The following is a 14,159-nucleotide window of genomic DNA, read 5'->3' on the forward strand; positions in this document are numbered from 1 at the left end:
CTGGGATCATCAGAGGCCCCCAACACAACATGAGGAATTCTGAGTCTTCTGCAGTAACTGAATTAGTCTGCCAGTGGCAGAGGTTAGTAAAGGTGGATGGTGTTCTATACCGAAGGTTTCAGCCACAAGATGTATTTAAAGAGCTTCACCAGGTTGTGCTGCCACATTCTCTGTGGGATGAAGTCTTGACCAGTTTGCACGATGACCACTGCCATCAACGGGTAGAGTGAACAGCAAGCTTGGTAAGAACTTACTGCTACTGGCCAGGGATGTATAGGTCCATCGAAGATCGATGCAAGAGGTGTCGACGCTGTACATTGGTGAAAGCGGTCCGACCAAACATTGAGTATCTTGGGTCATTTGGGAGAAGAAAAGCCCTTGGATATTCTAGCTATTAACTTTACATTGTTGGAACCATCATCCAATGGGACAGAAAATGTTCTGATTATGAAAGATGTCTTTTCAAAGTTTACACAAGCGATACCAACAAAGGATCAGACAGCACAGATGGTTGCTTGAGTGTTGGTGGAAGGCTGGTTTTATCTGTTTGGGTTGCCAAGGCAAATTCACTCCGACCAATCTTAGGGGAGAACCATGGATAGAACAACACAGGGAAAACTTGAAACAAATCTTTAACAATGCCAGAGCACGTCTTAAAGCTGCTGTTGCCCAGCGTGCCCGACTGAATAATGAAAAGGTATGTCACGATCCTTTGCAAGAGGGCCAGTTGGCGTATCGAAGGTCACACAAGGTAAGGGGCAGAAACAAGATCCCGGATGTCTGGGATTCTACCTTCTATAGAATTGTCCAGTGTATTCTATTTGTCCAGCAGGTGACAGTGGTAGAGTTAAACAGATACATCGATGTGGGCTAAATATCTCTATCTATCTGTACATCCACCATCTATCTATCCCTTCGTACATCCATCCATCTATTCCTCCGTACATTCATCCATCCATCCATCGATCCATTCCTCCGTACATCCGTCCATCCATCCATCCATCCATGCATTGTTCCGTCTGTTTGTCTGTCTGCCTGTTAGGTTTCCTCCAAATAAAATGCAAAACCTTAATGAAATACCATTTTAATGCAATAAAATATGATAATAATTATTGACACTCACTGACAAAACAATCAACCGTGTCTTTTTCAGAAATTTCTAGATTCTGGTTTCCTCTAAAGATACTGACTTATCCATTTGTTAACAACACTGCCAATAGGAATATAAATGACATTTATTCCATTTTGCCGTGCAGTAATAGCTGTCACATTGACTGAAGGCATCAAAAAGTTGCGACTTTGCGAACACACATTACAGTCGAGGCAGAGAATGGGAAGATTGTTTTGCTGCTGGAGTACATCCTTTTAAATGATACACATAATGAGTTTATAATATGCATCTGGGCTACCTCCTCGCTACTTTGATGTCTTCCAAATGGCCCGGGTATCATCAGCAAAACATGTAGGCACTTTCCCGCCCCATTGCCTCCCAAATGTATTTTAAATATCATTCCTTGTAACGCAATTATTTAAAACGTTGAACTAAACACTTACTAATGGGGAAAAAAGACAGTGACTTCCATGAATTCATTTCTCAAATGGTGGACATTCAATTTTTGTGGAGGCAGGGACTTTCTCAACCAAGAAAACAGAAAGAAGTGCATTGAATCAGCACTCCCTCAACTCATTCATCTTACTCCCTGCGGACAAAACACACTCACACACACACATATACATATGAACTAACACATACAAAGACACACACACTCGTTTGTCTTGCTCCCTGGGTAGAAGATGTCTATCATTTTGTCCTGCAGTGAGCTTAACATTGAGGCCATCTGCAGGATTGGATCATCTGGTCAGACATCCACTTGCTGGACTTCCAAAACAAGCTAATGATCATAACCTTCATCAGTGCAATTAGACAATTAGTTCCTGCTGATTATCTTCCACTTAATACAGCCATGACTGCTGTGACTCCTATTAAAATCATAAAAATACAGAGCTGAAACATTCAAGGGCTCATCTACTTGGCATACAATATGCAAGACTATACTAATGAATTTGCTAATTAAAGGAACAAAAAGCAGACCAGGAATTAGAAATGCAAACTAATTGGTTGAGACTAATTAATAAGATAACAATGAATGCTTATAAAGAAATAACCAACATGCTTATGAGATGTTTGAATGGTGTCTAAATGGTATTAAAAATGAACAAAGCTCTAAGCTCTTGGAGCAATAAGATGTAGATCATTAGACCTTTAAGGTGAGCTGTGGCCAGTAAATAGGAACAATCAGTGTTCTTTATAGCCTCTCAAATTTTGGTGTGTGCAGCGCAAAAGTTCCATACATGGATTTATAATTCCATTGGTCCATGTTCAGGCTTGATAGCTTTTCAGGACAGTACAGCCATGGTTTCATGCTCAGCAGCTTATGGTCACCTGCATTTTTTTTTTCTTAATCTGTATTTTTGTCTTGGTTTCCAGTAAAAATATCAAAAGATCTTTAAAACAAGTGAAATTAACTTGAGAAGCAAAACGACATGAGATATTAAATCTGGTTTTCAGTAGGGCTGTTTGATTCCAGAAATTTGTATAATCGATTTAAATCGAAAAATGTATGCTTGAAACAAGAACAAAAGATGTCTGAATGGGGTAAGAACTTCAGAAAAATCTAACAAAATGTACTGATATATTTATGCTTGAAACAAGAACAAAAGATTTCTGAATGTGGTAAGAAGAAAAATCTAACAATATTTACTGATAAATTTATGCTAGAAACAAAACAAGAACAAAAAAAAAAAAAAGATTTTGGAATGGGGTAAGAATTTTAGAGAAATCTAACAAAATGTTGTAATATATTTATGCTTGAAACAAGAAAAGATATATCTGAATGTGGTAAGAAATTCAGACAAATCTAACAAAATTTCGTGATATATTTTGTTTTAATGGGGTAAGAATTTCAGAGAAATTAACAGAATTGAATGATATATTTATGCTTGAAAAGATTTTTGAATGGGGTAAGAATTTCAGAGAAATCTAAAATAAAATTTAGAAATATTTACAGTATGCTTTAATGTGGTCAAAATTGAGTGATAAATTGACATGCAAATATGTCCATTTATAAGACAAAAATATTTTTGAATGGGTAAGAATTTCAGAGAAATCTAACAAATTTATATATATAATATAGACGTGTTCTATAATATTTTATATATATATATATATATATATATATATATATATATATTATATATATATCAGAACAGCCCTCAGATGCTGCATGTACTGCTGCCAATCATTACTGTGTTTAATGATGTCATCCAGATTGTGCAGAGTGTGGTCTGAGGACTCTGTCCATAAAGTGCTGAAACGTAGGCAAGACCCCAAACAAATTGAACGGAAGTGTCACAAATTGGTGTTAGCTAAACGGTGTGGAGAAGGCCATTTTTTCGAGGGACATTGGCATTAAGGGGATCTGCCAATAACCCTTTGTCAAATCCAGTGTTGAGTAAAAACGAACTGTGCCCAACCGATCGAGCAACTAATCAATACAAGGCATTGGGTATATGTCAAATTTAGACACCGCATTGACTTTCCTATAATCCACACAGAACCGTACTGACCCCTCGCTCTTAGGGACTAGAACAACCAGGCTGGACCAATCAATGTGGGATTCTTCTATTACTCCCATATCGAGCATTGCATTCAATTCTTCCAGAACTACTTTTTTCATGTGCTCGGGCAGTCGGTAGGGATGGCTACGTTCCACTGCCCCCGGCGCAGCCTCGATGTGGTGCTGAATGAGGTTTGCACGACCAGACAGAGGGAAGAACACATCTGCAAATTCCTTTTGCAACCTGGCAACCTCTGTGACTTGCGACGGTGAGAGGACTGGCTTTTAAGTTCACCTCCGGCTGAGCTTCACCCTCTCTGGCACCACTGTTGCCAACGTCAAAAGGACCGCCTCTCTCCATAATTTCAGGAGGTTGAGATGGTATATTTGATGTGTGTCACCTCTTATTCTGAAGAGTGCCTCCACAACACTACGTGCTGAGATGTTGCGCAGAGGCACTGCTTCCGGATATCGTGATGCATAGTCCACCAGAACCAATACAAAGTAATGTCCATGTGCCATCCGCTCTAATGGCCCGACGAGGTCCATGCCAATTCTTTTGAAGGGAACCTCGATTAACGGAAGGGGGCGCAACGGTGCTCTTGGCGTGGCTGGTGGATTCACCAGCTGACATTCACGGCATACTGCACACCACCTGCGAACACCCCCTCGAATGCCCATCTGGAATAACATTTCCCGACGGCTCCGCTGTATTAACAGTTGTGTTGTATCCTCTTTTGTCTAAGCATCCTACATCACTCGATACAACCGCTCTTTTATAACAGCTAAATACGGATATGAAAGTGTGATGTTTGGCTGGAGCTGTTGACCATCAATAACTTTCACTTGGTCAAGGGCATGGCTAAGGTTTCGTATCTTGACTGCTCTAGAGGGAAGTCCCCTTCGGGAAATCCTCTAAGGACGGGAGGGGCCGAAGCCTCCCCCTCCCTTACGTCATCCTGACGTGAAGCTGACGAGGAGCCCACCAAGGCATTGCACATTTCATATCTAATAATTTTCTCACAGGACCCATCCACATATATTCCCTTTAATAGAGTTTTAAATTCTGGCCAATTAGTTCCCTAATCTATGTTTTTGCCCCCAAAACTTAATAATGAGTGTCACTACAGCATAATGGTGAATATCCCTCATCCTTTTACCTGTGCCCAAAGCCTCTTCTTGAAACAAACAGTGGTGTATAGTGGTCTGATTGCAGCCAGTATCCACTAAGGCTTGATGTGTACTCCCCTTGACACTCACCGGTACTCTGTACACTTCGGCTCAATCGGGGGCAGCCCGTGGAGTGTCAGGGACACAGACCAAATGTTCCCAGCTCCATCACTGGGCATTGGTCCCACCGGCGGCAGGGAAAATCCCCGCGAATGGGGAGCTGGCTTCGGCGGTACATTTCCGCACCTCTGGGGAACTGGGATTGGCTGTAACAAAGGGACAGAGTGAGAGGAGAGAGGAGGAGGAAAGAGAGATGGAGGGGAGAGTGGGAGGGCTCTTCTGCCCTCTGTTACGGCGACATATGGTCCTTAGCCAGTTGGACGGCTTCCTCCAGCGATGCCAGGCGGTGGTACTTGGACCCACTCCACTGTTCCTTTCGGCAGGCGACGGATAAGCTGTTCCAGCACCACAAGATCGATGACTCCCTCGGCGTCACAGTCCTCAGCCAGCAGCCACTTCCAGCAGGCGTCCCGGAGCTGTTGAGTGAAGGCAAATGGGTGGCCACGCACATCCATCTTCATCGAACGGAAGTGTTGTCAGTGTTGTTCAGGGCTGCGACCGACCCACTGCAGGATGGTCTTCCTCAGATCGTCGTAGACCAGGATACTTGCTGCCGGTAGTTGTGCCGTGAGTTGGGCTTCCCCAGACAGTGGGATGAGTCTGGCCACCCACTGAGCACGCGGCCAGCTCCAGATCTCGGCCATCCTCTCAAACAGGTCCAAGAATGCCTCCGGATCATCTTCTGCCCCCATTTTCATGAGGGCGACCGGGCATGGGGCTGCTGTGTCTGGAAGTCGCGGCCGGGGCTTTCTCCTGGTGCAGTAAGCTCCAGATCATGTGCCGGTCCTCTGCTTGAGCCTGGAGCACCTCCTGGAATCGGCGATCCTGGTCCTGGCACAGCTCAAGCAGGGCCTGATGTTGAGCGTGATGCATACTAGCGAGGGACTTGATGACTTCTGCCAACGATGAGGACTTCATGCTGGCATATATTTCCTCCAAGATCACGGGTTTCGGCACAAGTGTAAAGGAGTTCGTTGTGGGGTAAAAGGAGGAAATGGGAAACGTGGGGCTTCAACTCAGAAGGCTGGTCTTTAATCAGATATCACTCAAAAATAGCTTTTCATCTTTCACATAAACAAACAACTTCAGCAGTTGAAGTGTGACTCTCTCCTCGCCTCTGGCGTGGTTTCTCCTTATATCACTCTCCTCAGTGCTTACTGCAGTGTTAGACATTATAATGTTCAGGTGTATGCACCCTTATCTCTTTCTCTCCGGACGAACGCTCGACCATGCCCCCGGCACCACAGTGATATATTTATGCTTGAAACAAAAACAAAAAAAGATTTTTGAATGGGGTAAGAATTTAAAAGAAATCTAACAAAATTTACTGGTATATTAATGCTTGTAACAAGAAAAAAAGATATTTGAATGGGATAAGAATTTCAGAGAAATCTAACAAAACTGAGTGATATATTTATGCTTGAAACAAGAAAAAAAAATTTTTAATGGGGTAAGAATTTCAGAGAAATCTAACTAAATTGAGTGATATATTAATGCTTATATATATTAATATAAAAGGAAAAATATAATTGAATGGGATATTTCAGAGAAATCTAACAAAATATGTGTGTGTGTGTGTGTGTGTGTATATACGTATATAAATGATTGAAACAAGAAAAAAGATAATTGAATGGGGTAAAAATTTCAGCGAAATCTTACAAAGTTTAGTGATACATGTATGCTTGAAACAAGAAAAAAAAAATACTAAAAAGGTACGAAAAATGTACGTTTGTTCATTCCACCTCCCACCCCCCCATTGGCAATTTTTTTTAAAGCACAAAAACCAATGCATTTAGTTTTATCGAATGCAATTTAGTGCATTCAAGTTATACACTGGATCAGTTTGTGTGTTCCTTGGGAATTAAACTAAATAAAGGCATTGCTATATCAGCATTCTCTACCAGATAATCTACATGAACCTGGTGGTTCCTCATTATCCAACACTTTTACTTCATCATGGCACACTGCTCAGTGATGGCTAATGCTTATGATGATGGACACACAGACATCTTAAGATGTCCAGATAAGCAAATATTGGTCATGTTTGACAAACCACAACTTTTAAAATCATCAACTAGCCATGTACTCTGAGATAAATTATACCTTCTGAGGGCATTGCACGTAGATAGGCTATACAAATTGTAATGTTTCGAAGTTGATATAACAATGGAAACTGTAATGTGAGGAACAGACAAAGTGTCTTCTATTGCGAGCCACAAGATTGGGCTCTATTCAGTTCCAAAACATTAACTTTGGGGGATTAATTGAATTAATTTCAGAGTTTGAGACTCAATATGCCTCAGTAGAGAACATTATAAAAATCCATTTATGTCACGAGTTCTCCAAAATGGTAAGTCCACGTTGGCTGACATCAAAAGTTATTTGGAATAATGAAATATAATTCTTCATGAGAATAGTGTTTATGAGAGCTACATTGTCTGGTTGCTCAAAAAAGCTCGCACTTCTGTTTTATAGTTGGTTGGTCCTAACATTTTGAGTAGATTATTGAAATTACTAATGAGGTTAGAGCTATGTGGCTGCATTCTCATTCTGCAAAATTGCTTTCTTCTTTCAGAAAGCTCTTCAGCACCTGCAATGTATGGCATATGTTGCTCTGTTGATTGTGTACGATCGGGCACCCTCTTCATTATGGCAATTGAGAGGCTCATATTTCAACCTAATAGCTCTCGATAACTTTAACAATTGATCACAACCTCATTTTATTGCGAGCGGAGTTAATACATGCTTCCCTGCCAAGTAGAACATTTTCTAATGATGTACTTGTGCACCAAAACAATGCGGGGCCCAGCTCCTGCATTAGTTACTAATGTCCCCATTCGTAATGTGCTTATGCCACCCAAAAGAGAGAGAGAGAGAAAGAAAGAGAGAGGCAGAGATTGTGTGCACAAAAATGAAATGAGCGCATGGGGATCAATGAGGGACCGCAAGATCAAGGAGAACATAGTGATAATGGCAATAACGCTTAAGACGTTGTCATTAATGACACCATCACCCTCACTGTAATATGTCCACAGACAGCCCATCATTAGCATGTATAAGATCGTCAGTAAGGCTCAGGACTGTGGGGCTGGGAATACAGAAAACCATGTTGGGGCCCAGTGTTCCTCAATACTTCTCTGATTGATGAAGAGAAAAGCATGATTTGTTTTCACCAAAGCTTCCTCATTGAAATACATCATTGATCAACAACTAGACTGTAAAATGGACAAATTATTATTTCAGAATAAGCATTTTAAATATGAAGATAAAACTGTATTCAAAGATCTTATCTTGTTCTTTTCTCCAAATTAAAGAGAGCAACATGCATCTCTGCAGGTTTTAAACCACAGCTTTGTATCTTTCACCATAAATATCATTTTATGCCCATTAATCAGCTTTACTGAGACAAGGCGTCATGTCGGAAAATCCAATTACTGCATCCAAAGCACATGCTGACAAATTTTTAATTTTAACTATCTAAGACTTATTATTTTCAACTTGCTAGACACCTTATGAGATATATGTAAACAGAGTTGTGGTTACAGTTCTGCATACGTCTCATATTTAATTGGATAATGGTGTAGGCTAGCGTTTACAATTATAAATCATGAATGTTTATATCTGAATGTTTTTTTTTTTTTTTTAATTATAAAAAAAATATATTCAGAATGTCTAAAAAAATAAATAAAAATAAAAAATATTGGCCCAGCTCTCTAAAATCTAACAGGAGACCATATAGAACATTTACTTTGAGGTATTCTAAAACAGACTTTGTCCATTATGAAAATATTCTTTCATTGCAAATAACTCCGGAAGTGTTGCAAAAATATATACAAATACAATCTTAAAGTCATTCACAAACATAGTGAAGCATAAACTTACATTGCTATTTAAAATAAAAATCCATAAAAAAAAAATTTGTCGAGATATGCGTGTAATAAACTTATGCTTGTAAGCCTTATAGAACCATGAAATGTATATTTCTAAATTATTTTTTTTGATTATGTATCTGTTTAAAAATAAAGTCATCCAAACAACATTGCATTCGTGTCAGTAATTTTACTAATTTTCATGCATTTATTAAATTTAACATCTGTTTTGATTGGGATTCCTCCACATAAATGCAACTGTTGGATTATGACGTTAAAGGGATAGTCCACCCAAAAATGAAAATTCTCTCATCATTTACTCACCCTTATGCCATCCCAGATGTGTAAAAAGCGACATTTAATATATTTATACTTTAAATATATCTATATTTAAGTCCTTTTTTACTCAATCTACAAAATCTGAAAGTGAAAATGGAGATTTATAGTAAAAAAGGACTTAAATATTGATCTGTTTCATACCCACACCTATCATATCGCTTCTGAGGACATGGATTTAACCACTGGAGTCTTATGGATTACTTTTATGCTGCCTTTATGTGCTTTTTGGACCTTCAGATTTCTGGCCACCAACTTGGATCGAAAGGACCAACAGAGCGGAGATATTCTTCTAAAAACCTTTGTGTTCTGAAGTCAGTCAGTCATACACATATGGGATGGCATGAGGGTGAGTAAATGATGAGAGAATTTTCATGTTTGGGAGTACTATCCCTTTAAGTGTTGTCCAGTGTGGAATAATAAGACATGTGTAAACTCACATGGCACATTAAATGCCGGTCCACACGGGTATTTCATTCAATACGTCCTTCAAAAAGTCAATATTGGCTTCAGTATCATGTGAACATTACAGCAATAGTCCTGCTTCAATCTCAATATTGTAAAAACGACTCCATCTAGTGACAAAAAGACAACGCTGCATGGTGTGGATCCTATTTTTGCATACATCTTCAGACTTTGCATGCAGTGTGTGACAATTAGATACATTTAATCTACACTGTAATATTGATACATGGTAAATTAAGGTATTCATGCCCTGATCTATAAGACACTAAACACTCCAAGTTGCATGAGCGCACAATTTCAAACCATGTTTTTAAAGGTATATTCCGGGCTCAATACAAGTTAAGCTCAATCGACAGCATCTGTGGAATTATGTTGATTACCACAAAAATGTATTTCACTTGTCCCTCCTTTTCTTTAAAGACAAAAACCAAGGTTACAATGAGGCACTTAAAATGGAAATGAACGAGGCAAATCCATAAACATTCAAATATGGTTTCAAAAGTATAGCCACAAAACATAAACAATGTGTGTTAACATGATTTTAGTGCAATAAAAAAAAAATCGCTTAATACCCTTTTCTGTCTGAAGTTATATTAAATTTTACACATCACTGCCATTACACCGTAAACCCTTAAACAACTGTAAAAACAGCGATTTAAACAGCTTCACAGCTCAAATAATAGATGTTTGAACAGAATTAAAGCAAGTGCTTTCATAAAATAATAAGTCACATTTCTGCCATTAAACCTTCCAAAAATTGGCCCCATTCACTTCCATTCTGTGCGTCACTGTATGCCAGATGTGCTTTTTTTTTTTTTTTTTAAAAAAGAAAAAAAAAAAAAAAAGGACGAGTCAATTATTTTTGCGGCAAATCAACATTATTACCATGTTTCACTAATAAACAGTAGCCTACCAAAAATTAGGCCATCATGGTATCACCACTGAAGTACCTGTGTAAATGCCATGGTATATGAAGATGCAGTGGGATCACCATCTGATACCATCCTTTTACAATAGGAAATTATAATACTTTGTTGTTTACATGCAACTTATCTTGGTAAGCTTCCGCAGCAAGTAGGCCATACTAGTAGGCTGTATGCTTTAACTATTTCTTGCTGCGATAACATATGATTAATGCACTGATGCACTGAATTTTCTGTGTGCATTTATTAATGTTGAAAAGATTACAAACAAGGACTATTTTTTCCCTCAATGCTTGGATGGCTCACAGGTATTCACTTTGAACTGGTGTATTTGGTGACGGCTTTGGTCCCCTCTGACACAGCGTGTTTGGCGAGTTCTCCGGGCAGCAGCAGTCTGACTGCGGTCTGTACCTCTCTGCTCGTGATGGTCGAGCGCTTGGTGTACTGCGCGAGCCGTGACGCCTCCGTCGCGATACGCTCGAACACGTCATTCACAAACGAGTTCATGATGCTCATCGCCCTGCTGGAGATGCCAGTGTCTGGATGAACCTACAGGATCATGGCATTTTTTTTTTTATTTAAAAAATAAAATAAATAATAAAATAAAAATAAAGATACACTAAAAGAGACTAGAATATCAATTCCATGTTTACATTTTAGACCCAAATATAGACAAACTGAAAAGAAATATCGCGGGACCTTTTAAATTTGGTTACAAATGTTACGCCCGGCCTCAGATAGAGGCACCATTGTTTAATAAATTATTACAAAATCCATCATTAATAGTATTTAGAATAAACAATTCTTCCGCCAGGTAATATAGTCCCTCAGTCCAACTGGCTGTTCACAGTTGGCGATCAAACTGGCGGATTAATACATCACTAAAGTGCAGTCACACAGGTGTGAGAAATTCGCCCACTCACTTGTTTCAAAACTTTGTAGATGTAAACAGCGTACGTTTCCCTCCTCTTTGCTTTCCTTTTAGACGTTTTTTTGTCTCCTGGAACTTTCCCTTTCTTTTTAGGGCCATCATTGGACATACTGAATTTTTAGACTAATAATAATGATTAATATTTTATTCAATTCACTTTACGTGTTTGCCGCTGGGCAGATCTTCAGCTGTTTATCATCCGCCATTTATGACGTGGCCGGAAGTGCGCACTAATTTGATTCTGGCTGCGTTCAATCTCGCGTCAGGGGCAAAAGTCAGATCAGATGAGTTTTTAGGATTTCACCAAGGCATTTATTTTTCTTCCCAAGTTGCTTAATTGGTCAGTTATTAGACTGTAAATGGGTAAATTATTCAAGAATGAAGAGAACTATAAAACAGTTCATAGTTTATTGGGTGAATCTCAGGAAAACATGTCCAGGGTTGCCACCTTGGCCATGTAAAATTCCTGGACACCTGATCATTGACCTTAAAAGGTATTGCTGGCCATCATACAAGAATTAAAACATTATATATGATTGTTTAGGCTACTCCTTGTTTGATGTGGAAATTAACACACACACACACACACTCACACACACACACACACACACACACACACACACACACACATGTACATTTAAACCAAAAGAAATGAAATAAAAGTAGGCCTACATAAACATTTACTCAGTTTGTTTTTAAGATTTACAGTACACAATTCAATTTCATCAAATTGACTTGAGTAATCTAATCTTCAACAAAATTAAGTAATTTTGTTAAAGATCACAAAATTCAATTTGATGGAAATTTGTTATGAAATTGAAATGCGTTAATCTTAATCTTTTTTTGTTGTTGTTGTTGAGTGTTGGACATTATGAACCTAATAGATCTTACAGTAAAAGGAAGGACTTTCCTTTTTTGGACATGTTTTCCAGATCATTAAAGCATTATAATAAGTAGACAAAAATGGATTGTTCACACAAAAGTGAAAAATCTCAATCAACCGAACAAACCAGTTCACTAAAATTAATCGGATTTCCTTCTGATTCATATAAGAATGCTTTTGATTCTCCTTCTTGCGTAGTGTGCTTATAAACAAGGGTTCATATGTGTGAACTCATCTGGGAAATACTGGGACATTTTGCGTCCTGGACGATCCTGGAAAATCCAAGATGATGGCAAACCTATTTCCAGGTTACATTTTACCGGATATTTTATTTTGTTTAAAGAAAATTAAATCTTTTTAGGTCTATTCATTTTTTTATTTATTATTTATTTACTTCAGTTTTGCATGGTTACATTATTTTGGGGACCATTAAGCACATTTCCCCCCAAATTCTCATTAGAAGTCCATTAGTGGTCCTCACTAGCGGTCCAAAGGACTGGATGAAATGCAAAAATCCTACAAAAGCCTTAAAAAAGAGGCTTCATTTTCCTTTGAGATGCAGATGCAGGTCTTTTATTTAAAGTGTATTTTTGTATCTTTCACAGATAAGTTGGACGCATTAAACAAATTGTAGAAGAAAATGATAAATTACCATGGTATTACCGCTATGGTTACTATGGTGAATTTTGTGTAAGGGAAGCTTGTGATTGAATGTGATAAAAATGCAAAATAATTTTTTATTTCCTAAATTAAACATGCAATGTTGTGAGAACAGTATAGCATACAACAGTTTGAAACATTCATTGTTGCATATTTCATATTGTTTCACATAATTAAAAAAATAGGCATAAGACAGCATACAATGTGCACAGTACGCATTAAGACACGTTATTATCAGTTTAACCTGTGCATGAGCTTGAAAACGACATACCCAAAGTAAAACTCTTCCAGTTCTTGAACCGTTTGGTCTACAAACACAAACTTGGGCTCACATTTCGGAGTAAAAATGTATCATTGTAGTATAAAAAAATTTGTTAGAGCTCGCAAATATTATTTATAAAATACTTTGTTTTTTTAATATGCAAGACTATGCGCAGTGCCCCCAAAACACATCTGATACAAAGCCACATGTCTGATGAAGGTCTGACACAATTTTGAAGTTGATATGACCAAAACTCTTTGTTCCATAATGATTTATGTAAGTGTAATTCCAAAAAAAGGCCACTTGGAGGCACCAATAGACCACTTGTCGTAACTCCATAAACCATTGATCAAAGTGGTTCAACACACAATTTGTTTATATTTCAATGTAAAAAAAAAAATAGCACACAAACCAAAATATACATGCAGATACCATTTTTTATTGATTTGGGAATATATTATAATGCATTCCATATATATTTATGCATTTTTATAAACAATGTGAAAAGAATATTGCAATTTGAAATGTTGCACTGGAAATAAACTTTTACATACAATAAAGATGCTTCTGTTAATTTTTTCCCCATACAACTGCAAACTGACTTTGTCATTTTTCAGAGCTTTTGCTCTGCCATTCACCCAGGGTCTTTGGTCACTACCTCTTCAATCACCGTCAGTGAACCCCGGAGCACACCTGCTCCCAATGCAAACTGAATGAAATGCAGTGGGAAAAAATGCAAGTCAGTGCATTGGGAGTGCGTGTGCTCCGGGGTCTAACTCACGGTGAGCGAAGCTGGGGAGGGTGGCTCATCTCGGCTTGAATGACATGCAAGAGGCCCCTGGATGTGCAGTTGAACAGGTTTTGATGAAAAAATGCAGTCGGGAGGAACGGTTCTTCCAGGCCCTCGGTGAGGGTGGCGCATC

General features: G+C 38.5%; 1 protein-coding gene across 1 annotated transcript; it reads right to left on the reverse strand.

Annotated features, from left to right (window-relative positions):
- Positions 1-10,652: 10,652 nt before the first annotated feature.
- zgc:92591 (uncharacterized protein LOC436997 homolog) lies at positions 10,653-11,593 on the reverse strand. Its single transcript, XM_051683034.1, has 2 exons — positions 11,424-11,593; positions 10,653-11,049 (listed from the first exon to the last, which is right to left on the reverse strand). Exons 1-2 carry the CDS (start codon positions 11,538-11,540, stop codon positions 10,813-10,815), a joined length of 354 nt encoding a protein of 117 aa, XP_051538994.1. The 5' UTR covers positions 11,541-11,593; the 3' UTR covers positions 10,653-10,812.
- Positions 11,594-14,159: the final 2,566 nt, after the last annotated feature.

This window comes from Myxocyprinus asiaticus, chromosome 41, assembly GCF_019703515.2.
Source record: "Myxocyprinus asiaticus isolate MX2 ecotype Aquarium Trade chromosome 41, UBuf_Myxa_2, whole genome shotgun sequence".
NCBI lineage: Eukaryota > Metazoa > Chordata > Actinopteri > Cypriniformes > Catostomidae > Myxocyprinus > Myxocyprinus asiaticus.

Coding starts and splice junctions, on each gene's coding strand:
- zgc:92591 (XM_051683034.1), bottom strand. CDS start 11,540: ATGTCCAATGATGGCCCTAAAAAGAAAGGGAAAGTTCCAGGAGACAAA. Junction 11,050..11,423: donor TCTACAAAGTTTTGAAACAA/GTGAGTGGGCGA, acceptor ATGATCCTGTAG/GTTCATCCAGACACTGGCAT.